Here is a 24,226-nt window from a genome sequence, read left to right as displayed (position 1 = left end):
ACAAAACCATTTCATCAGGTACATTAGGACAATTACTGAAAAGAACAAGCTTCCTCCACTTCTGCAGCGGGAAGACAGACCAATCAGAGGGCTGTATTCCGTGACCTTTTTGACCGTGTCACCTGCTCACTACGGCCAATCAGGGACACTGACTTTAACCCAGGTGACACCAATATCCCCTCGTTTGGAGCTTATTGGTTGTCAAATGTGCTTTCACAGAAGATAGAACCGGAAATGCAAAAAAACTCTCAAGAGGCATAAAAACAAACATCTAGGAAAAATTGATAAACAAGAAATTATATTCCAAAAATGACCTTAAAGGGTTGGGCAGCTCGGGGAATTAAAGTCTCCCCACAGAGAACCTGTGTGAGCAGAAAGACTAAACACTTGTGGACGAGCGTTTTCTCAAACACCAAGGTCACGGTTCACATTGAGCCTCCTCTCAGTATTCACAGCAACATCCACACACATGCATTCAATTCATAAAGCAACTGATTATTATTGCAGTATTTATATATCTATTTTAAACACTTTGGAAACACTGGGTGTGCACGTGTTCATCATCTGCTCTTGAATCCTGTAGCCTTCTATAATATAATATAGTCTAGGGTATATATATATATAAATTTGTGATTAATGCAGCAACCTCCGGGCCTGAAGAGTGAAGCCATCTATGAGGTGCCTAGAACTTGCATTCTCTCTGCTGGCCATCAGTAAACATGAGTTTATGGTCTTCAAGTCTTCAATAGGTAGTTGTCCACGTTTTCTACGTCATCAAGCACCGAACATTCGTGACACCGACGACGAACTACTTTGTAACGTAAGAAACATTTTTTGGATATTTTTTTGCTTTTTTTTAGATATTAAAATAAAAACAATCATTACAGTCGGCACATGGCAAAGTAAACAAAATAAATATATCGTATATGTAGAGACTTGTCTTAACAAAAGTACCCTTCTTTTCATTTATGGGATTATATTCATGTCTGTGATCTGTTTGGTGTAAACGGATGCTGCTTTTCGTAGCATGTAAACACGTTCCAGTAATAGCCGGCGTATGTCCGTATGACTTTCAATACAAAGTATCTACAGGGTGCCGTTGCTCATCCCCTCCACGAGAATGTCTGTCACGCCATGAACCTGCGTGAGCTGCCTGCAGTCCAGCGACGCCAGGAATTTCCTCGGCCCAGCCAGCGTGGGGACGAGGTGCTCGGTCAGAACCACGGACTCACGGCCGCTGATATCTCTGAGGGCCGGACAGGAAATGACAGTGTCAATCACAAGAGAGGAAGAAGAAACTGAGCACATTATATATATAAACCACTCTCCCTCCTCACCCGTAATGAATCTTCCGAGCAGTTAGGAGGCCGAGTCCTTCCACGTGGAAGATCACGGCTTTCAGCTCCCGTGGCAACGGGTTGGTAAACGAAATCTCCACCACCATCTTCTCTCCCACCACGGCCTTCCCCAGCGGCTGGACAACAAAAAACAAAAACAAATCAGGATTTCCCCCCATTTCAGACTTCCTATCGGTGATGCCCCCCCCCCCAACGATGTGGATCACCTTTATGTCGAGGTTTGGAGTCCTGAGCCGAAAACTGAACTGCGTGGCGAGGACCTGCTGCGTTTCCTTCACCCGGCCCGACAGCGTCAGCATCAGAGCGGCCTGGTCTATCAGCTGGTCCTCGTAGTCCTTGTACATCAGGGTCCACTCCAGATACTTAACTGTGGACAGAAGCAATACAATTTTGGTTTTGTGCCAAATTTATCATGTTGTTTGGAGTAAAATTGTTAAATATTTTTATTTTGCTTTCTTTTTGAGAGTTAGATGAGAATACTACAACGGCATATTAGGGCCACTGTAGGGGGGAAAAAACGGAGTCAAGAGAGGTGGGCAATATTCCAAGAAAAAAAAAATGCTAATAAGATGCTAACAAACGGCATCTATGCTTCCCATGAATGTATGCATTTTTCTTATTAATACATCACAATGTGTGACAACACCCCGTAAGGTCCTTAGGGTGATGGCTGTTGATGGTTATTGTTGGTTTTATTTATATGGGCCAGTTTTGTAATTTGTAATTGTAATTTTCTGGGTTTTGATCGAGTGGTTGGGCTAAGATGCTATCGGTAGCTTTCACTTGTTGAGCGGCAAACATCCGGTGTTAGCGGAACCAAGCAACTTGTTTATATCGGCAATATATATTTCTAAACTCGCAAATTTGCGAATTTTTTCTCTGAATATTGGCCCCCTCTCTCAGCTCAGTTTTTTTTCTTCCTACAGTGGCCCTAATACGCTGTTGTAGAATACAAATACCATAGAAATAAATTGAATCAAATCAAAAATAGTGTAGCACCCATTGCCATGGCAATTGTTTGCAGTGAATTAACTGAGTTTAACTAAGTTTCCCGCTAATGAATTATAATCCCGGATCTAATCATTTTTTCAATCTTTTTTCCCATCCCCCTGGCGTAGAGGCTCCACCCACTCACCCCCGTTGGGCGGCAGCTCCACGTCTGTCCGATCCTTCCTGAATGTGGCCTTGTGGACGCCGGTGTAATACATGACCGCCACCTGGCTGTGGAGGAGGAGCTTGCGGGGCTCCGAGCTGCTGTTACGCAACGCGATGGTCAGGTCGGCGTCTTTCCCCATTTTGGGACCCTCGCCGTCCATGGTCACCTCCACGGAGACGTCCTCTGCCGTGGGAGAGGAGTAGGCCTCCGCCTTGGAGCCGTAGCGGCACGCCGTCTCTACAGCGATGCGTTCCTCCTCCGTGCCTGAAGGAAGAGCAGGAAAATGTCAAGTTAAAATGCAACACGGTCAAACCAAGGTTTTGTGACCTCTGCTAAAGGCGTTCACGTTGTCCAACGATACCTTCAGGGTGTTTGTAGAGGTGCGTGATGTCATTGCGTTCGTTGGTGCCAACTGCCTTCGTGCTGATGAAGTGGCCGATCTTCTTCTTCTCACTGTAGATTTGACTGAAGGTCCCGTCGACGTTCCTCTGCCAGTAGATTTTGTCACTGTTCACCTGAGAGAGAGAGCGAGCGAGTTAGTAAAGCATGAACAGATGGGGAACGCCATGCGTGGTTTGATGTTCGCCATATGGTGGGTGATTAGCACACAGCACACGTATAATCTATCAACACCAAACCAACAAAGGGTCAACTGTTCAGGTCAAAATCTGGGAGGAAAAACAGCACTTTGAGAGGGTTTTTATCTCCCGCAACGATTTTGACAATAAGTTATCCTACGACTTTATAGTGGTACAATACGGAGGTAAATGCATTTAGCACTTTTCGGGTTTCGAACCGCCAATCTTCTGATTGGAGGACGTCTGGCTCTACCTTTTCTATGGTCCTATAATATACTACTTGTGAGCATGTATTCCAGCGGAGTCATGACTTTGACTTGTGAATCCTGTCCTTCGGGAGGTAAACAGGCATGTCATTGATACGATATGAAAAAATCATCAAAATGTGCTTGAAACTCTTAAAATGGCACTAAAACATACTGGAGTCACTTTACATTTTGGTAAGGAACCAATATTTTTATTGCGTCACAGATAAGACAATTTTTTTGTGAAAACTCAAATATTTGAAATAAGATGATCATGAATCAAGGTCTGCCTGCATAAATATATTATAAAATAATAATATCCTGTAATAATATCCTGTGTTTTTTAAATCAGGCTCTGTTCGATTTTTCAGGTCTCTACCACAGACTGTGAATACATTCTGTTCTTATGGACATTATACATTTATACCTTATACCACTGTGTGAAGGGAAACTGCAAAATAAGAATTTGGTTTCTCAGTGTGAACTATGTTTCAACTCTGTGTGACAATAAAAAATCTTGAATCTCGAATGAAAGTGAGCCAGACAGCTTTTTCATGTCACTTGTATTGAGATTTTTTTTAAATCGCAATCCGCAATAAAGTCCCGTATCGTCCCATCGCCAGAGGTGAGCGTGGGTGGGTGTGTTGCTGCTCCCATTGGGCCACGTATAAAAAATAACAAGCTAAATATTCCACGAACCTCTGCAAACACGAACGGAGAGTCGTGTTTGAGGTAGACCTGACCATTGCGGACGGCGGCCAGAGAAGCAGGGCCGCAGCGGTAGGTGCCCAGGCTGGTCTCCTGAGGCGTGGCGTCCACGGCCTGCCAGCCTCCGTAGCCGGCGGGCAAGTCGGGACGCGCCATCCAGCAGTCATTCCACACGTGGAAGTTCCTTCAGAGGGGGAAAAGATCAGGCTTACTCGCGATGCAAGCGTGTTTGAGACGTAGTCACGACGATGGCAACATGGACGTACCAGATGGAGTCGGCGTTGAGGTGCTCTAGGGGCTCCAGGTTCTCGTCCAGGTACACGTCTGTTGTCAAGGATACATCCGTGTCGTGAGCCGACTGGAAGTTGGTCACGGTCCGACTGGGAATGCCTAAACACCGTAGAACTGGGAGGAGCAGAGTGATGACGCATCAGTGGTCAGTGTCAAACGCCTCAAGAGTAAAACTACTAAAAAATAGCCATTTCATAATAGCCATCAGTAACAATTAAATTAAATTAGTTAAATTAGTTGGTGTAAATGTGAAATAATAATAAATAGTTAAATTATCACAGCTGATACAATTTATTGAAAAGAAATTACATTCTGATTAAAAGTATTCAATTATTTACAACTTTATTATAGTCATCCAAGTCATTTTTGTTTCTGTTTAAAAAAACTGTTCCAGAGATGATAAGTCACACCCATCATGAGATCTTATTTTGGAAAAAATATGTACGATTTTTTTTTTAGCCCATTTGAATTGTTCCATTATACAACATTATACTACAATGTAACATCTATAATGTGTGAAACAATACATTATTAATTATAAACCATTATAATTGTCATTTTAACTTAGCTGAAGTTCAATGAACAGTTTAGTATTTTAATTATTAAATGGTGGTTATTATAAAGTGTGGTCCGACCTGTGGTGGCGACGCCGGCAAAGATCCAACACTGGCCGTACTTGACGGGGCTGCCGCTGCTTTCATGGTATTCCTTCAGGATTTCCACGCTCCCGCTCCAGACCGTGGGACTGGTTCCACCCCAGTAGTCACCAGACCAGTTTCCCATCAAGACTCCTTGGTCATTTTGGGAGTTGACCTGGACACATAAAGAAAGCATTTTTTTCTTTTCTTTAGACACACTTCTGGGTTTGAAGACACGGTTTCCCAGGAAAAAGGGAAAACCTGCTGCAGCCAAACGAGACCAGCTTCTCTTCTCTGACAGGAACATGAACAGAGTCACAGTTCAGATCGTTTTAATTGTCTAGCAGCTACATTTAGATAATGAAGCCCCTTGTTCCAGCGCAGGGGCAAGGATACACATTGTCATTCCACCGCTGGCATGAGGGTCTACATTAATTTACTCCCCTAAAAGGCTCCTGGTTGGAGGGGAAAACTTTCTGGAAGTACAGGAACTTTCAGGATTAAGTAATGCATTATGGACAGATTTAGCATAAAAAAGAGAGAAAGTCCACACTAGGTGGGATAGGTTGGGGGTGGAAGGGTAAAATGAACACAGGACTTTCATCCAGGAGACTGCTGTTTGGGTCGTGTGCGAAACCAGAAGTATACGCCCACATTTTCAGTCAAATAAACATCAATGACGTTCTTACCTGAAGAGCTGCTATTATTACTAATATTAAATATATTATTATTTTTCTTTTTTTATTTATACTTAATTTATTTAATTATTATTTTAAATCTAATTATTATTATAAGTAGTAATATTACAACTACTGCGACTACAAAAATATTTCATCATTGTTGTTACTTTTCTGTGTACTATCATCATTATCATGATTAGATTAGATTAGATTAGATTAGATTAGATTATATTCAACTTTATTGTCACTAGCAGAGTAAAGGTACAGAACCAATGAAATGCAGTTGACGTCTAACCAGATGTGCAAAAGAACCATTTAGAAGCATTTAAACCAAAGTGCTATTTGAGTACAGTGTTTCTGTGCAGTTATGCTCTCAGTGGTACAGACGTAGAAGTCCGATAGAATCCTAGGACAAAGCTGTGCTTTCTTAAGGGTCCGTAGGAAGTGAAGGCGCTGTGGCGCCTTCTTCACCAGACTGGAGGAGTTGAGGGACCAAGAGAGATTTTCTGTGATGTGGACCCCCACCTGAAGTCCACAATGATCTCCTTGGTCTTCTTGGTGTTGAGTTCCAGGTTATTGTTTTTACACCACATAGTTAGGTGTTGAAGCTCATCTCTATATGCTGTTTCATCCTCATCTCTGATCAGACCCACCACATCTGCGAACTTGATTATGGCATTGGAGCCATAAACAGGGGCACAGTCGTGAGTGAAGAGAGAGTAGAGCAGAGGGCTCAACACACAACCCTGCGGCACGCCAGTGTTCAGGGTGATAGTGGAGGAGGAGAGACTCCCCCATTTAACAGCTTGGGGTCTGTAAGTAAGGAAGTCCATAATCCAGGTACAGAGTGAGTTGCTGATGCCAAGCTTGGAGGGGATCACGGTGTTAAATGCAGAACTAAAATTATTATTATGGTTGTATTGTATTGTTATTATATGCATGTATTTTATGAATGTATTATTATTATTTTTTTCTTTTTTAATATATAAATATAATCATATACATTTTATTGGTATGTATTTGTATCTTATGTAAAGTTTGTACAAACCTTCAGTTTGCTATTGTCCACTTTATTGATTATTTTTGTTTGTTTTCTTTATTTAGTACATTTGTTTTGTGTCCTTGTATTTGTCTTGAACCTTTTCTCTTATCACTTTTTCACACAATACATTTTTAAAAAGTGAAGAGGAATATGAAGGTCAGTGGATCGGCTCTAGAGAAATAAAAGCCTCACCATGGCTGAGATGATTCGCACCACGTTGACCGGGTCTCCCCAACCGGAAGGAGGCGTTCCACTCTTCTCCAGGGCGAAGATGCAAGCGGCAAGGATTCCATCATCAAACTGAAACCCAGAACGCATTGTCAGCGTCTTTTCACCAAACATCGAGAGGTCACCGAGAGGTCACAGAGAGGTCACCGGGGTCACAATCACCTGCCCATAGTTCCACGTCCGCACTCCGATCTGGTTCTCGGTGCCATAGTAGATCCGTCCGATGTCGTTCAGCACGTATTCCTGCCTCTCGTCTTCAGAGTCCATGAACACCAAGTCATCTGTCGAAGGAACAAGTCAGAGCATCTCTTTACTCTGGGAACTCACATGGCCAAACTTTAGAGATTCTACCTATTTAATGTCTCATCTTCAGAATCAATCTCTCACTAAATAAAATAGAAATAACATTTCTAAGTGTTCTGTAACCTGTAAACAAAACAAATAGTGCAAAGTAAGCGATTCACATGGTGTCGGTTGCAATCTGCAAACACACCACTAGAGGTCACTAATCCCTACAATCTGTCCCTTTAAGTCATGGAGAGATTGCTGAACAGGCTTTCTGGGCACAAACACCCAAGGGCCCAAAGTGTCACATGCACGAGACTCAAAATTATGGACTAGATGGGAACATAACGATCTCAAACCTTCACACCAGGGGTTGAAGAGCAGGTAGACGTCGTTAGCCGGGTCGTGCGTGGAGACAGTCCGGCCGCTCGGACAGTCCGTCTCCACCAGGAGTCGGTATCGGCCGACGACCGCCGCCGCGCCGGAATTCACCGACAGCTTCACTCTGTTGTCCTGGCGTTCCACAATGGCAGCCTCCCAGCGGCCGTCCTCTAAGTCCTCCACCAGGGGGACGATGACGTGGGTCCCCTTGGCCACCGCCGGCAGTGGCCCTGAGGAGGGCGAGAGGATGACATGTTTATATATACAGCAGGTAGGAAACTGTTCCTCGTGTGTTTCCTCCCGCCATCGGAGCCGCACCTGCATTCCTACCAACATGGAAACAATCCAGAATGTACTGTCCTGACAGGATCCACACGCACACACACACACGGCATGTCATGACAGCATTTCATTAAAAGTGCAGCACTTTGAAAGTTTGGCTATAGTCGTAAACAATGCTGACGTCTAACGCCACTGCTCGACTCCTTTTTTTACATGAGCAACAGGATTAGTTTCTGGTACCTGGTGCTTTTTTGGTACAGACACTAGAATCCCACTTGTAAGTGAACGGCAGAAATGCAAAAAAAAGACCTACATATATCAATCATTGCTCTCATACCTTATCTTACCTTGTATTTTTTATTGTTTGCTTGATAAATATCTGAGCTAGCTTTAGCTTTACAAAATCGCAAAACTATGACGTAAAATTGGCGCCGCCTGCAGGTTCAAGTTTGAAGGTTTGTGCTTTAAAGCAAGTAAGTAAAGAAGTAAAACTTTCATTCAAATTGCACCGTTTTCTTTAAGCGCAAATTACAAAGTGCTTCACAGTAACATCAGTAGAGACGAATTCAAAGCATTTTCATAAAATAAAAAAAAAAGACAGCCAACGCAACAAGGTTAAAATAGGAAATTGTAGCAGAGCTTCGGTCATGCACCTCTAAATCATTTTTCAGATATGACAGCCCATATAAATGAAATGACTTAAATTAAGGGGTAAAATATTGAATAAGAACAATGGCCAATTTTTTTTAAAATGGAGATCTAAAGGATCTACATTAGAGAAAATATTTTACCAGATTAATTAAATTGTTTACCTTCATTTTATTATATTCCATGTAATTCTCACAATGTTTCTCATTAATATAATCACAATATTTGACTCTGTTTTTAGCGACTTTACAAGTCGCTAATGTTCAATGTCTTTGGTTAATGGCATTTTGCTATAAACCCTTGCTGACTTCCTGCTACTTCACTGAATTCTTTCTTTCTACGCCCTTCTGACGTTTTCGGAAATACAGTAACGAACAACCATGTTGACCATGAACGCCCCTTCGTAGCTTGCAAGAGTAGAAACAAAGCATCACGTGGCATCACCATGGCGATCAGAGACATACAGCTGTTTGGAAACATTCCATTCGGAGCCACAGTTTCCTGCCTAAAGTGAAAAGTACATCTCTCCCTGTTTTCTGCTCTTTATCCTCAGTAGGTGTGACCTTTTGTTTTTTTATTTGCTGTGTTTACAATTGTCTTAACTAAACTGAGTCACCGCACTGCGGTTTCACCACCAACGACCGGTTGAACGCGTCGACAGGAACCGGAGGCATCGGAGGAAAATCAATCAAACAACTATTGTGAAACGTCACCAGCTCTCCTGGCCTGTTGAGTCACGATCTAAAATTCTACTTGTGCACAAGCAATAGCAAAATAACACATTCACACTCTCCAGAGGATGAACCCATCAGGCCAACGTTCAGCCCCACCTGTGTTAAATCAACACGGGGGGGGGGGGGGGGGGGGGGGGGCTGCTTTCAGTTATCATTTAAATCAGGGCTGGAAACATGATTTCCCATTTAAAACACGTCTTTGCTATAAACGTATTTCTCTGCCTCTGTAAAGCTCTTAATTTGCCTCCTGTATGAATAAACCTGCCTTGCCTAGTCCGGGCTTTGTCATGTTTTTTTGTTGTCACATCACATCGTCGACTGAATGGGCTGCAACAATTAACTTTTACTCTGAACAAAACATGGACTGCAATTTGGGGGGGAGAGAAAATAAATGACTGCAATTATTTTTGGGGGTTATTCTATTTACAAAACTAGCAGCCGTTCATTAGACTTTGCATGTTTTTCCTCAGCAGATGAACATGGGGTCACATCTTCGTGCACATCCCTTCTGTGGAGGCGACGTAGTAATTATTGTCTTCAAGCTTCCCTTGTTACCACACACGACTCTATAATGGTGGGATCAGTACGGGTCGGCCTCCCAGTGCAGTCAACACAGGGGGAGAGAGACGCTTACTGGTGACAGCACACTGTTTTTTTTTTAACTTGGAGCAGGACTGAAGACTCCGTTAAAAAGCATAGCAACCAGGACTGTTACCATAGCAATAGCAACCAAAATCTCTCTCTGCCTCTCTCTTCCATCTCTCGCTGCCTTCTTACCCATAAATCAATTTAGCTCACGAGCAAATACAGCAACATTTAAATACTCCACATAAACAACACAAACAACCAGGAGCTTGAGAAGTCGAAACTAGTTTGCGGTTGCATCTTTTTTTTTTCTCCCGCCCACGGACCTCAACCCATCACCTTCCTCTCTCTCTTTCCCCGTCTAGAAAGAGGCAAGACTTAAATCATCATGTGCAGCTCTGAAACGGGGGGGGGGGGGGGGGGGGGGGCTGGACCGCATCCATGCAGTTTCACACTTGACCTCGTGTGGTCATTCATATAAAACCCAATTAGTATTCACAAGCATGGCGGTCACCTACGGAAGTCTATTTGTGAACGTCTCGATCTTTATATATAGAGTTCTATATTATACATAGAACCGTGACACACCATCACACTTTATGGGTTGTAGAGGATGTTCTCATTTAATGTTGAAATATTTCAATTGTATTTGAATTGGCAGCAATGCCAGTTTGCAATACTTCCAGCAGTTTTGTGAATTTGATTTCTGTCCGGTAAACAGTAAGTATGTGTGGGGCTTTTATTGTGAAAGGTAAGAACGAAAAGGAGTGGATCTGGTCTGCTGCATTTGTCAAGGTGGAAAGCAGTAATAAAGTTTTCCGTCTTGGTTCAGGCTACATTTGCACACTATAAGTTTACGTATTGAATATATCTTATGCTTGATGCCCTTATTCACGATGTGAAATATCGGAAAAAATTGACCTTGTTCTGAGAAAAAAGATTGCCGCATAATATTCACACGTTCAATATTCACACGTTCTGTGTGAAAGTATTCATGACCGAACTAGCAGTTAAAAAAGATATATACTGACCTGCGAAAAAGAAAAAAAATTGCTCATGGTTAGTAAAGGCCATTGTACGTACGAAAAGTAATGCACTGTAATTCGTATAAAACCCAATGTAATATTTAGCCAAGACGAAGAGTGACAAATTCTGTGAAGGTTGATTTGTTTGGATGAGTCAAACAAACATGGGACATTCACCCAGGAGACCGTTGTTCATGTCCCGTTTGAAACTAAATTTCAACGCTATTTTCGACTTTATTCTTATAATGTATCCCCAAGGCTGACTAATGCTTCCTTTCCACAAGTCAATGTACTTAAAATTATAAGAGTTTGTGGGAACAATAACAAACTTTTCTATTTTATGTAACAATTGCAATTGTTGTAGCCCAAAACCACAATCTATTTACAAAAACCGCATCGAGTAGTTACTTTGCATGACAGCTAGCTTATAGTGCAATTTATCGCTTGCGTTGCTGCGAGAATGAAAAATAACTTTTCGTTAGATCTAATGTTCAAACTTTCAAAAAGCAGCACAGTTGTTTGTGTTTCGGACGAACCTGTCTTGAGTTCGAGGTGCAGCTTGTCGGTGGCGGGACTGAAGGGTCTCGACAAGGTGATCCACATCTGAAAGGTCTGTCCTCTGCGAACGATGAGGTCATCGCTCTGGTAGAGGTTTGTGTGGTGCTCTTTGCGGTTCTCCCCTGATTTGCTTTTCATCAGGTCAATCGATCGCACTTTCAGGAGGAGTTCTGTAGAAGAAAAGCAAGAAAAACAAATATATGAGGGTGAAATCTTGTGGTTCGATGAATAACACAACTGGGATCTCTGAGGTACCATCGAGCTGGCTGTCGCCGGTCCCAGGCTTCTCGCCATTTATCCCTCCTTCCTTATTTGGCTCTTCGATCCCTGTGACCAGAGTGTCTGTGATGTCATCGTCATCAGGTTCGGGGCAGCAGCACGGACAAACCTTACGCAGCCACCGGCAGCAGGCGTTTTCTTTCCCAGCCTCGTTTTCCTCCAGCTCTTCCTTCTCTTCCAGCTCTTCCTCCGAGTCTTCGCCAAGTCCAAGAGTGACGGACGGAAACCGACCCACCGCCGATCTGTCTCTTATTGATCGCGTCTCGACAGGCATGCTGAGGAAAAAAGACTTAAATGCAATGAGGATATTTGGAGGGCTCGGTTGTCGATCATGCATCGGTTTTCCTAAAAGACAACTGAGTTTCGTTACTCGCTGCTCAAAAGGTCGTCTTCTTTAATAGGGGTCAATGTCTTCACACTTAAGACTGCTGAGATTTACCTCAATTAAAACCTCAACAGTAAGCTAATCTTCACGTTTTTTGTTCATGGCCCAGCTAGGTTGAAGCCTATATGCCATAATGCATTGCTCTGAAGTGACTGTTCCTATCCCTGTTCTTAGGGTTAGGAATAAGGGTTTTCACCACCATTGCAGATTTTGAAATATGACATTTGATAGGAAGGTGGTAGAGACTAGAGACTTGGAACCAAGTTCTGTATATGTTTTCGGGTACTAGAATTTGATTGGACATGGTTCTGAATGTCTAGGATTTTGGGTTCCGAAGTTACGTCACCTTTCAAGCGTTCCGATCAGTTGTATATCCGGAGAGGGAACGTCGTAGAGCTTCGATCTTGGTACCGTTGGTACCAAAAATGGGTAGACACCCTTTGGGTCAAATATATACAATGTCAACAGACTTTAGACGACTAACTACATTGCGAATCACACATTTAAACACTAATTGATGTTGCTGCTAAACCTGCAGCATTGCTGAATCGTCCCTTTTAGCTCTGTGGCGTACACAGAGAGAATCAGTCCACCGTGGGTATCAAGTAGGGAGGCCGCTTTCCCTCTCCCGCTGGTACCGCCAGGACACATCTGGAGCCCAGTCACTGATCACCGAATCACAATCTGATCTATTAAGTCAGTGAAAAGCATCGGGGAGGTTATCTGGGGAGGCGAGGACGTGCTCTGATTCACAACCACAAACTAATTTGGTGCAAAGATCAAAAAACATGCTTTTATCACCAAAGATTAGTGTCCAAGGATCAAAAGGATCGGAGCTAAAAAAAAATGCCCCCCTCACTCTCTCATTTGATTCAACTTCACATTCTTCGGGCAACGTTTTGACTTATTTTGTCACGCGGTCTGACTGATGATGAGTCTTTCATATACCGATGAATTTGGAGGAACAATCAATCTCAGACAGATTTAAATGTGAGGATATGCCTCCCGCGGTGCAGGACGGCGCCTCATATTCACCGCTGAAAGCTCAGCGATGCAACGCGCATAAATAAAAATCCACGGTGAAGTTACATCGTTGTCATTCGGGATACATTTACTCCCCGGTTGCATCCAGTGAAGCGGATGAAACGGTGACTTTGTGTCCTCTGCAGAACCCCATAGTGACTCTGAGTGGGAAGTCTCGGTGGGTTGTGAAAGGTTGCTGCTGGGCGAAATGAAATCCACCACAGTGCCAGATATAAGGGGGGGTCACACCCAAACAGATGAACAAAAACACTTTCTCTGCATCATCAATCAAATATAAGACGTTTGCACTTTGTTGAACCATCATCTGAGTCGTGGGTCAAATGTAAAAGTTCATCCCTGTGATGATGGCAGCAGCCGTTGTTGACCTAAATTGGATATGTTCCCCAAGGAGGGTGGTGATCCAGTGAGTGTCCCCCACCCCCCGGGGCTACACTCATGACCCAGGACCTCGGGGGGCGTGAATCAAAAAACCTTTACAAACGCTGACTGTTGGAGAACGCCACGTTGCTGTGGTGCATATTTTTTGGGGATGGGAAATCTTCCAGTCCAACATAAAAAGTAGATTACGTGTCATGACATGCAATTCAAACGTTCAGAAAACAGATTAAAAAAACAACTTGAAATCTCATGTTTGCACGATCCAGAAAATTATTTCTTTTTAACACATAAAGCCAGTTCTGCATTAATCTGACTCTGCTCAGGTGAGTCTCAACATGTGGATCAGTTGTTTAAACTCACGCAGTTGGACGGCAGGAGGAGAGACGGCAGAAGGAGAGACAGCGAGGCGACGCAGAGCAGAGAGAAAAAATCTTCTGTTGTGTTCTTTGTACGTGTTCAAACCTTTAAATAGTTGTGAGCTTAGACGGCGAGGACACGCCCCCCCCTTGCTTAGAGAGCCAAAAGCAACACGATGAAATCATTTTAGGGCCCAGAGCCAAGAAACTAGTAAAAGGCCCCAAAGGAGTCTGATATATATATATGCATTTATTGTGGTAATTATTAAATATATATAATAATAATAATGATAGAATTAACCATGAGAATAAGGGTGTGATGGAGAAATAATAAGGGCTTGGTAACGTGAATAATAGAAATCACCATGAAACTAGATGATTACTGAAATTAATTGTTATTTTTTGTATTAAAAGTTCTCCAATATTAAAAATGCAAATGATACATTATCTTATTAAATCTGTGCAGATTTGCATACATTTCCTGAACAGAGAGATCTGAACATTGGATAAGGTTCTGAATTCTTATTTATTTTATCGAGAGTTTCTGTCGACTTTTTGGAGGGAATTTAGGATATATCTTTGTAGCACTTCATAAATCAGTAAATACAATAGACAGCCATCAAAAAAGAAATTGTCTCTCTGTTTTTTGTTATAAATGTTATATAAATGAGGCTATTTAGATTAATGAAAGACATGAAAGTGTAAAGTTTGATAGCTGTAAAAGCTGTTGAAGTGGAGATTTCTGGCTCTGAGTCGGAGAAAACAACTCATTTAGAGAAAACAGCCTTTAAACATATGGAATGTAAAATTAATAGGGTGAAAAAAAGATATCAGCTTGAAACTTCCCCAGTTGATGTCTAACATTAAGACGATAATTGTTTTGTATTAAAATGTTTAAGAAATGTTATGTTTAAATATGCAAATGTAATTTTTTTATGAATTTAGGAGAAATCTACAGACGCAAATAGACAAAGTAGTCAAATAAACAACTAATTGTGTATTCGGGTGAACGAAGACATGTTATGGAAGTAAAAGTAAATATATATTTTTTTGTTTTTAAATGACACGTGCATCAAAAACAATCATTCATTAAACCGTTTAAAAGAACGGCTGTCAAGGCAACGCTATCAAGGAATCAGAGCGAGATAACGTGTGGGAAGAAGTGAATGTCACTTATATATTTAAGAAATACAACCAGGAACATGTCGAAGAGGGTAAAAATAAATATAAAGATATTTCCACTTGTCGTAGCTCAGGTGGCCTAAAAACAAAAAGGTATTGCTCAATAGTGAGTCATGGCGGTGAAGCGGGACGTAGCTTAATGGAACCCAGCCATGATTGATGGCATCACCGTATGTGTGGGAGGGTCCACTCCTTGTTCCTCTGACATTTTACAACAGATAAGACTCGAGTCATCCGGACAGACCGGTCGGGTCGGCTTTTTCTCAGAGTTTCTCAACTGTGTGACTCGGATTCTGTTGCAAAATTCGGACGAATGCTGAACAGGTTGAAAAGGGTTACACTCATATTTATCCCCAAAAAACAAAACTGCATTGTGAATTATGTTTTCGTGGATTCTGTTTGCTACCCAAGTATCGTAAATTAGTTTTAAACAAGTAAACATCCATGTAGCCCAGGTTTGACAAAGTTTTAAACACACACACACAAACACACACACACACACATGCATACACAAGACTTTCAGCATGAAGACCGCTGTTCAGGTCACACTAAAATTCAAACAAGATCATAAATATATTGGTCTCACGCCGTCGACAATCATACATATTTTTTTTCTGAAATTACATTGTGTTTCCATTACAACAGAAAAGGGCAGGGCTTAAACTCTCCATTACGTAAACAATACCTGCTTAACATCATTAGCATTGTCACTGTTAGCATATTAGCACTCTGATTTTAGCATTTGATGTGGCTGTTTCCTATTCAATCACATTATTTGGACACTGTTTAGTTGTATTCATGTTGTTTTTTTCTTTATGAGTAAGAGTCAAAAGGTGTGGTGCGGTTTTCTTTTTTAAATCCGATGCCGTGACGTCATAAGGCGAACGTCAACATGTGATGTGTTGCAAAGTTGAATAAATCACACGAAACAAGGCAAACAAGTTAATAAAGACGACTGACATACCTTTAACGGCAGCGTTAACGGGTTAAACGGTTAAAGGTCATGAACAACAAATAAACACAAGAGCCGTTGTGGAAGGCAGTGACACAATGTGTGCTGTTTTATTATTGGCTCTGTGACTTACTGTGCAACAGTATAGTGTCATATATTAAATGCTTTACACAACCGTTTAAAAAAAATGTGTATGAGAACTATGAGATGGTTGTTAGTTAGAAGCTTTTTAAAGCTTAAAGAAGCAGTAAGCTGATCCGTGTAGTCATGGACTCCGTTTTGGGCGTTTCTGCATGCATTTGGGGCTGGAGGGGGGGGGGGGGGGGGGGGGGTTGCATTAAAGGACATCCGCACACACAAATAAACAAAGAAATGCAACATCGGTTATGACGTGCTGATGGTTTCCCGGAGAGTTTCGTGGCATCAGCCGGGGCTTCCAGGATCTCGGGAGTCAGAGTGATTGACGGTCTCACAAACAAACAAGACAAACAAGAGACACGAGACGCTTGAAGGGGGAAAAAAACACCCGCTTTGCCCTTTTCCCACAAAAACAAACAAACACAGGAGGGTGTGACGGAGTGGCGGGGGGCGGTAACAGCGGGGAGATCAGAGCAGGAGGTCCGTGACCAAGGGCAACAGCTCGGCCAGCTGCGACTCCACGTCGGCCGCCTGAGTGACGGGGTTGCCACGGAGATCGAGGCGCTTCAGCTTGGGGCAGGAGGCCAGCGGCTGGAGATCTGCCAACGTAGAGATTTCTGTGCATTTGGGTTAATGGAAATAAAAAAAGAAGCAGAAAAGAAGCTGATATAGGACTCGCTTATTATTTCCCTCCAAGCAATGATGCAGAAGTAAGGTCCATGTGTCAAATACGACACCGGGATATTAATTAATTCTTCTAAATATAAAAACACGGAGGAACAAATTTGCTCTGATAGGTGAGCAATGAAACTGCAATTAGACCGCTTACAACAACAATCTGAATTGCCACCTCGCGCCTGTTCACACCTCCACACATCCTGTCTGACATCATCTTTCTAACCCACCAATGAGGGGAGAGCATATTGCTTTTTTTGTTAGCTCTTCAAGTAAAAAAAAATATCTGGACTTTTTCAGAAACGTACAACGGTGTATTAGGGCCACCTCGTTAAGATCCTAAGGCTATTTATATATAAGTAAAGCAAATGTATGACTTTTTTATATAATATTGCCCCTTCTCCCGGCATGTTTTTTTATTTTTTATTCCTACAGTGGCCCTAATATGCCGTTGTAGAAAAGCGCTGGTGATGTCACAGCCAAAAATGTAAGTTTACACTATCTGGTGAGTGTTTTATCCCTGATTATGAGACGTTTGTGCATAATCAGCACATTAATTCAGAGTTATGGCCAAAATGTTTTGTGAGGTCACAGTGACCTTTGACCACTTAAATTCTAGACTTCATCCTCAAGTCACCAAATATCACATTGCAGGAGAACGGAAAACCCCAAAACTTGCATCCGTCTACAGCTGTGATAAAAAAAAAAAAAGAAAGAAAAGACAACCTCTGTGTCATAACCTGCAAACCTGCATTAATTCCACTCGAGTGTATCGGGGGAAGTGGAGCGTGAAGGAGAAGAGATCAGTTAAGTGTCTCCCTCCTTCTTAATGATGCTGTTTGCTCTGTGAAATTGCACCGCTGATTGTATTTACTCCATCATTTAAAAAAAATAAAAGAGTTGCTGGTGAAAACAAATTATTGACGACATTAAAGCTGAGGAATCTGCGGTTTTATGAACTCTTAGACACCGTCATCAGCAGTGCTGTCGTTACTGATTCACACGTGTCTTGAGTCACTTGTTCACTGTGAGACAGAAATAATCTAAATGAATGTGAGTGATGCCGATGCTACAAGACTAGAAACACATGACCAGAACGGGATGTTCTCCAGCAAACAAATGAGCATGAATGATTCGTCTCTCGCTTATAAAATAGATTTGCAAGTGTGTGAATGAAGTCATAGCTACTAAAGTATAACAAGAAAATGCTTTTGCTGTGATTTCATTGCAATAAATGGATAAAAATGATGCCGAAATAACTACATAATGATGCAGATTTATAAAAAGTAAGAAGTCGTGGTCTGTCTGCACAACGACAAGCAAATAACTTTTAAAATGCTTGTTTTCTGAATGGAGTCTGCCTTGATAGGATACTGTTATTCTTCAAGAGGACTTCCTCCAGTTTGGGAAGGTGATACACTCCTTCCAGATTCTCTATGGAGTTGTTATCGGCCTCCAAGACCTGCAAGCGTGGAAAAAAATAATTAACAAAATGTATCAAACTTGTTGCAGAAAAGGAAGAAATCTTTCTTAGTGAGTTAAAATACGAAGAGGATCGCTGGTCGTGTTTGGCATATAATTGGATTTGAATTGGAGCTTTATCACCTCCAGGCACTGCAACATGGCGAACTGAGGAGGCAGCCGCTGCAGCTGATTGGACGACATATTGATGTGGGTCACCAATAACAGCTGGTCCAGGTGGCATAACGTGGTCAGGTTCTGTTGGAGGGAGGGATAACTTTTCAGAACAGAAATATAAATTGCACTTTAAGCTAATTTTATTACGTTTTTTTTTTTTTTTAACCAACCTTGTCAGAAATGCTGAAGACTCGGACTTCGGCGTACTCCATCTTCAGGATGGTGTTTTCAATCATGAACTTGCTGCAGAGGTCGCCGTAGTACGCGGCGCGCATGGAGTCCACTTCCTGAGGGAGAAGATGGCGGGTCAGTGATGCGTTTCCTGGTCACGGAGCCGCGTTACGATTGGGGGCGGTACTCACTTTGAGTGTTTGGAAGTGGGCGAGCATCTCCTTCTCGTATCCCAGCGGGTCTAGCGCCCTCATCAGGAGGATGATGGTCAGTAAGCACCCTGCCAAGGAGAGCAGAGCGGTTTTTAAAGAACATCCTCAGCAGCAAGGAAGCTTGTGCGTCTATGTGAAGGAAGCAGGTGGGCGTGGTTTCATTCAACAGCACTTACACTTGTTGAGAGGCTCCAGCTCTTGCAGCTGGTTGCAGGATTGAAGCTCCGACTGCAACACGGACGTCTTCTCCACAGAGAGTTCACTCCTGCAGAGGAAGAAAACACTTTGTTTTAAATACAGAGTATTATATTAAATACCCCAAATCCACACAAAAGCACCAGTGACACAAGTAAATACATTAAATACTCATATATACACACCATAATATGATGACTACATGCAGAAGGAAAAGGTGTATAAAAGGAGATTATGGTATACAAAAAGAAAACAGTATATTATGGCTGTCAAACAATTACAACATTTAATCAGATTAATCACAATTAATTATCATTTGTAAATATACCAGACACTGAAATGAAAAGGAAATAATTCTCAAAGTAATACTGATCATAATAATTAAAGAGGCACCTCTGTCCATTACTTTATTTTAGGGAAAAGGAAACACCAAATAAGGGAAGCGTGACAATACCTGAAAAGTTCCTGATCCGTCGCCGAGTCCCGACACCAACTCTCAGTCCGACCTGCCGAGGTCAAAGTTCACAGTTAAGTCTCTACATGCATCACCTGTGTAGAGTTAGTCTCTACATGCATCAGTGAGTTAGTCTCACCTGTGTACAGAGCACAGTCTCTGTGAGTGTGCTTCTCCGTCCAGTGCACCGTCAGGTTGTGTTCGTTCGTGATGTCGCTGATCGTTCCGGGAGGAAGATCGCAGATCTGAGTCGGAGTTAAGGTTTAAAAAAATAAATAAATAAATAAAATGCAGATTTCTCATTCAACGGGTGAAAAGGAAGCGTTTGATTTTGCTGCGTGAGGATGCATATTAAGTCCATGGCTCGTCTCCGCGGCGGTACAAACAGACGGAAGAGTTTGACTGGAACACGAACATCCTCGGTGGAATAGCAAAACAGTCATTTAGACAAACTTTAATATATTCATTTAGATTTGCAGAACTGTGAAACACTCTCACGCCGAGTTGAGCGTTCAGCATTTTTAAATCTAGTTGGGAGAGAAAACTGAATCAACATACAAACCTAAAAGACATAATAATAATCAGATTATGCGAAATATGAAAACTGTCTGACCACAGCTGCATCTGCTCCAATAATAAAAACTAAGCATATGGTAGTGGTCTGTGGTCCCAGAGGTCTACGATAGTAGCTCACATGAGTCCAGAGACCAGACCAGACTATGTGGAGAAACCAGAGACTGTCTGTGGTCCAAACAACAAGGTCTCTGCCGTATTTATGTCTAAATGACCTTATTTGGAGTGTTGATGGAGCAGCTACAATGTTAGCTTAGCCTAGCACCCATCAACCAGACTCCATTCAGAAAACAAGCCTAGTTGTACTGGTAGTCTTGCAGACAGACCTAACAAAGCATGACTTCAGACTTTTAACTGATCACCATTATTATGAAGTTATTTCAGCACCCTTTTCATCTGGTTATTGATATTAAATCACAGCTAAATAGTGTATTTTGGGTTCACAAATAAAACATTTTTTTAGTCAGACACTCCTGCAGCAGTGGAGGATTCCCCTCCTTCTAAAACACTTCAGCCGTCTCTGTGTTAGAAGAGCTTTAAGAAGAAGTAATGACAGGAAGTCCCTCTGCACATCTGTGGCAAAGGTAACAACAACATATCTCGCCGTACGGCAACCGAAACATTTGAGACGTGTCATCTTTCTGACAAGCGTACCGTGGCGTCTTATCAGGGAGTGAAGTACGACAAGAATGTAATGTTACATCAGTATCCTCCATCAGCGTTGACGGTGCCTGAGACACGCAGGGAAAGGATACCCAGACGGGGCTGTGTTTGAAGCGGGGGTGGATGCTCCTCCACTCCACCCTCTGAGGCTGGCCGTCCAGGACCAGCAGCAGGCCGACGGACTGCGCCTAACGGGGCGGAGAGGAAAGTCAAGTCAGGCAGTAGAGGGGTCATTTGTGATATCCTCATAAAATATAGAAGAACATGAAAAGGAAAATACAATATTCACGTTAACGGGCCGAGAGAAAGCGACGGCCACGCGTTCCTCATCCCGACTGACGTACACACAGCTGATCATCTCTTCACGCTCCGCTGGGGGAAACACAGAAGGCTTTGTTTGTGCAAATGATAAGATAAGATAAGACTTTATTAATCCCAGAGGTAATTCTTGTGCCAAACATCAAACAGAAGAATACGAAAAAACAACAGAGTAACAATATAAACATAAACAAACAAAAGAGTAGTAATGTATATATATATAGTGTATAAAAGGTAGTACTACACCAGAGCAAAATAGAATATAACAATTAGAGTAATATAAATTGAGTAAAATAAAAAAATAAAAAAAATTGTAAAAATATAAAGTGTATAAAAAGGTAATATTTACACCAGTGACTAATAGAGTTGGGTAGAATAAGTCAACTAAAATAGAAACATGATTTTGCAAACAGTACTGAAAAATTAATACAATAATAATAATAATAAAACACAAATATTAAACACTTGGATGGCCGCCGGTGGAAAAGTACAGGAAATATTTTCATGTGCATTAAAACAGCCCTTTAATACACTTTAATACACTTTAATATACAGTCATAGATACAGGCGGCGTGTCGGGTGGACGTACCTCTGCCTAGCAACCAGCGGTAGTAAAACCAAGCGCTCTGGTCATTGGGGTCGGTGAAGAAAGCGTTCTGAACGAGCTCATATTCTGGAAAGGAAAAAAAGTGTATCATTATAGAAAATTACCACTATTTACAGCTACTGTACGGCCTCACGCTGCCCCCTGTCTGCTGGTATCGGTACTGCAGACTACTCAACCAGCCCAGTGGACGTTAGGTCTACCTTTGAGGAGCTGCTCTTCACAGACGCGGTGGGAGTGCGTTTGCGGCGAAGGTGGCGGCGAGGACCGGTGAGGCTGTCGGCATGGCGACGGCGGCTCCGGAGACTCCGGGTGCAGCAGCGGCAGCAGGGTGCTGCGGTAATGCCAGCTGGAGTAGTTGGAGAAATTAGAGCCGATGAGACGATCGGTGAACGCCAGCTCCTTATCCACGGGTACGCCGGACATCTTCACGACCATCCGGCGGTAATCCCAGCAATGGACTGGTCCAAGAGGGAGACAGGGGGGGGTGGGAGACACATGAGGTTTAGATACATGACAAAATAAAACATCTTCTCTTCTTCCGCCTCCTCCGTTACTCACAGTTGCGGTCGTCCAGGCTCAGGCAGCGATCACACAGGCTGAGCTCTCGGGCCCAGTCGGGCCGAGGCAGGCGGGTCGACACCCAGCCTCGGTGGTGCCAGCTGCCATACGACTTCGGGTTCACTTTCAGGCACGACTCCAGGAACGCCAGCTCAGACTCGTAGACCTTTTGCACGTCATCCTCGTCCCTGCAGTGGAGAAACACAGGGGAAAACAGCGTTCATCTCCTGTCACATCTCTGATTATTTATACCATTAAAACGGGTTGATAATCTTACTTCACACTCTCCAGGTGCATCAGGATCTCTCTCCTGTAGTTCCAGAGGGTCCCGAAGTCAGGATTCGATGACAGGAGCTGCTGGGTAATCTGGAGAGCGCCGTCATCCCAAACACCCTCCTTCCTCTGTTGGACAGAGAGGGCAGACAGACAGGCAGACAAACAGGTAAAGGACATATAGAAACAGACCTGAAACTCACTCAGACAACACTTATTCTAATTCTACTCCAGACCTTTAAAAAGAAAGGCAGACATACTCCCACCAGACAGCCACTTCAGACCTCCTCTGGCCAAAAAAGGGGGAATTTACAAAAGAAACTGTCATTCTCTCAGCAAGGTTAATTTCAATCAAGGATTTCTACAGCTCTTTCTGAGTCTTTAAGATCACTCATCTCATCCAGCTGATTGCATCGCCTTCAGGGGCAAATGTGGGGTTCAGCATCTTGTACACAAGGATGGGCAAAGCTGAGCTGGAGGAGCCGGGAACCAAGCCACTGATGACAACCTGCTCTTCCTCCGTTCCACAGCTATTTGATGACAATTGTTTGTGTTTTAACACAATTTTATATACCTTTTATGGGTCTATTTCTTTACTGAAGATGATGTTCTCTCATAGTGTTTTTGTTCTTTCTTGGGATTTGTTTTTTAAACTAGCAGGAATATAAGAGAGGCCCAGCCTCATCGTGTAAAGTACATCATTGCAAATATAAATGTTATAAATGAATAATTTTTAAGGAACCTGAGAGAAACAGGCGTCTCTTGCAGCCACGTAGATCTTCAGTTTCTTCTCCCTCTCCTTCCTCTTCTCCTCCTCCTGCTGGGCTGTAGACTTAACCTTCACTCGGCCATGCTGTCAACAACAACAACAACAAGGGAAGAACAAAGTCACTCTGCTGGTTTTAAAGATTGGCAGCATTTCATTTAGCAAAATGATAAATGTCTCACCATCCTTTCTGTTTGTGCAGGAGAATCCCCCCAAAAATATCTGTTAGTGATGGAAAAGTGATATTCAATGAGTTAATGTTATAGAGTCAGCAGCTAGCTATTTGTATATAAAAATATATATCTATATATTTAGTTCTCTGTGAGGTTTTAACGCTGAATACAAGCAGCACAGAGGCAGCTGTTAGCATGCTAGCTAGCTCCGCTCCCCCCAGTAAACAACACGGCGACCATTAAACAGAGAAAATCAGCCGCGACAGGACATTTTTATACTCGTAACACGACGGACGGCATCCCATAATACACCCACCTGCTCCGGCTTCACTGGGATCCTTGTGCGTTTCTTCAGAATGCTGTAGTTTGATTTGTCATGTCACTATCGGGGCTTCTAACGACTACAAAATATTCACTTCCGTCTCGGGCAGGTGACGTCACGGAGTCGTTATTTTCCTGAGCGCGGTGCTTTGTCGCCATCTCGTGGAGAAGACAGCGAACCGCAAAACGTACTCCACAATATAATACAATGTAATCAGCAATATTTTTACTCGAGTAAAAGTAGTAATACTACAGTGGAACACATTATGCACATTATACATTACACTGTATAATGTGTATTATACATATTATACACATTATACATTACACTGTATTTATACAGTGTTTTTTAAACTTTAGGCACAAATTGCATATTAATAAACTGAATGTACTTTCTGACAGATAGGCTGAAGATTCAAGTTTAATAGTTACTGCAGTAAAAATATGTTTAATTAACAGCCGTCTCAAACATATCTTTACTTTTATTGTCCCG

The 24,226-nt window shown here is 42.5% G+C and overlaps 2 protein-coding genes across 5 annotated transcripts; both read right to left on the bottom strand.

Moving 5' to 3' along the window:
• Positions 1–635: 635 nt before the first annotated feature.
• LOC311014903 (protein-glutamine gamma-glutamyltransferase K-like) lies at positions 636–13,931 on the bottom strand. Of its 3 annotated transcripts, none has more exons than XM_084011836.1 (14): positions 13,869–13,931; positions 11,678–11,976; positions 11,401–11,592; positions 7,569–7,820; positions 7,087–7,205; positions 6,889–6,996; positions 4,972–5,149; positions 4,312–4,450; positions 4,037–4,229; positions 2,876–3,029; positions 2,494–2,778; positions 1,565–1,725; positions 1,338–1,474; positions 636–1,246 (listed from the first exon to the last, which is right to left on the bottom strand). In XM_084011836.1, the coding sequence occupies exons 2-14, from the start codon at positions 11,973–11,975 to the stop codon at positions 1,087–1,089; spliced, it is 2,376 nt and encodes a 791-aa protein (XP_083867962.1). In that variant the 5' UTR covers position 11,976; positions 13,869–13,931; the 3' UTR covers positions 636–1,086. The 3 variants fall into 3 exon arrangements, with proteins under 3 accessions (XP_083867962.1, XP_083867963.1, XP_083867961.1); XM_084011837.1 differs by having other exon boundaries at positions 11,678–11,990; positions 13,869–13,884; XM_084011835.1 differs by lacking the exon at positions 13,869–13,931 and having other exon boundaries at positions 11,678–13,823.
• A 2,133-nt stretch (positions 13,932–16,064) lies between these two features.
• On the bottom strand, positions 16,065–23,833 carry rabggta (Rab geranylgeranyltransferase subunit alpha). 2 transcript variants are annotated; one of them, XM_084011363.1, is made up of 17 exons: positions 23,729–23,833; positions 23,422–23,461; positions 23,216–23,326; positions 22,478–22,602; positions 22,201–22,388; positions 21,843–22,100; positions 21,625–21,708; positions 20,998–21,089; positions 20,810–20,905; positions 19,621–19,726; positions 19,482–19,533; positions 19,009–19,097; positions 18,812–18,900; positions 18,620–18,736; positions 18,417–18,530; positions 18,186–18,273; positions 16,065–16,753 (listed from the first exon to the last, which is right to left on the bottom strand). In XM_084011363.1, the coding sequence occupies exons 2-17, from the start codon at positions 23,422–23,424 to the stop codon at positions 16,605–16,607; spliced, it is 1,761 nt and encodes a 586-aa protein (XP_083867489.1). In that variant the 5' UTR covers positions 23,425–23,461; positions 23,729–23,833; the 3' UTR covers positions 16,065–16,604. The 2 variants fall into 2 exon arrangements, with proteins under 2 accessions (XP_083867489.1, XP_083867490.1); XM_084011364.1 differs by having other exon boundaries at positions 16,066–16,753; positions 21,007–21,089.
• Between the last annotated feature and the right edge of the window lie 393 nt (positions 23,834–24,226).

This window comes from Eutrigla gurnardus (assembly GCF_963514095.1).
Source record: "Eutrigla gurnardus genome assembly, chromosome: 6".
Lineage (NCBI taxonomy): Eukaryota > Metazoa > Chordata > Actinopteri > Perciformes > Triglidae > Eutrigla > Eutrigla gurnardus.
Note: the sequence above shows the minus strand (reverse complement) of the source record. Positions and strands in the feature narration are given on the sequence as shown.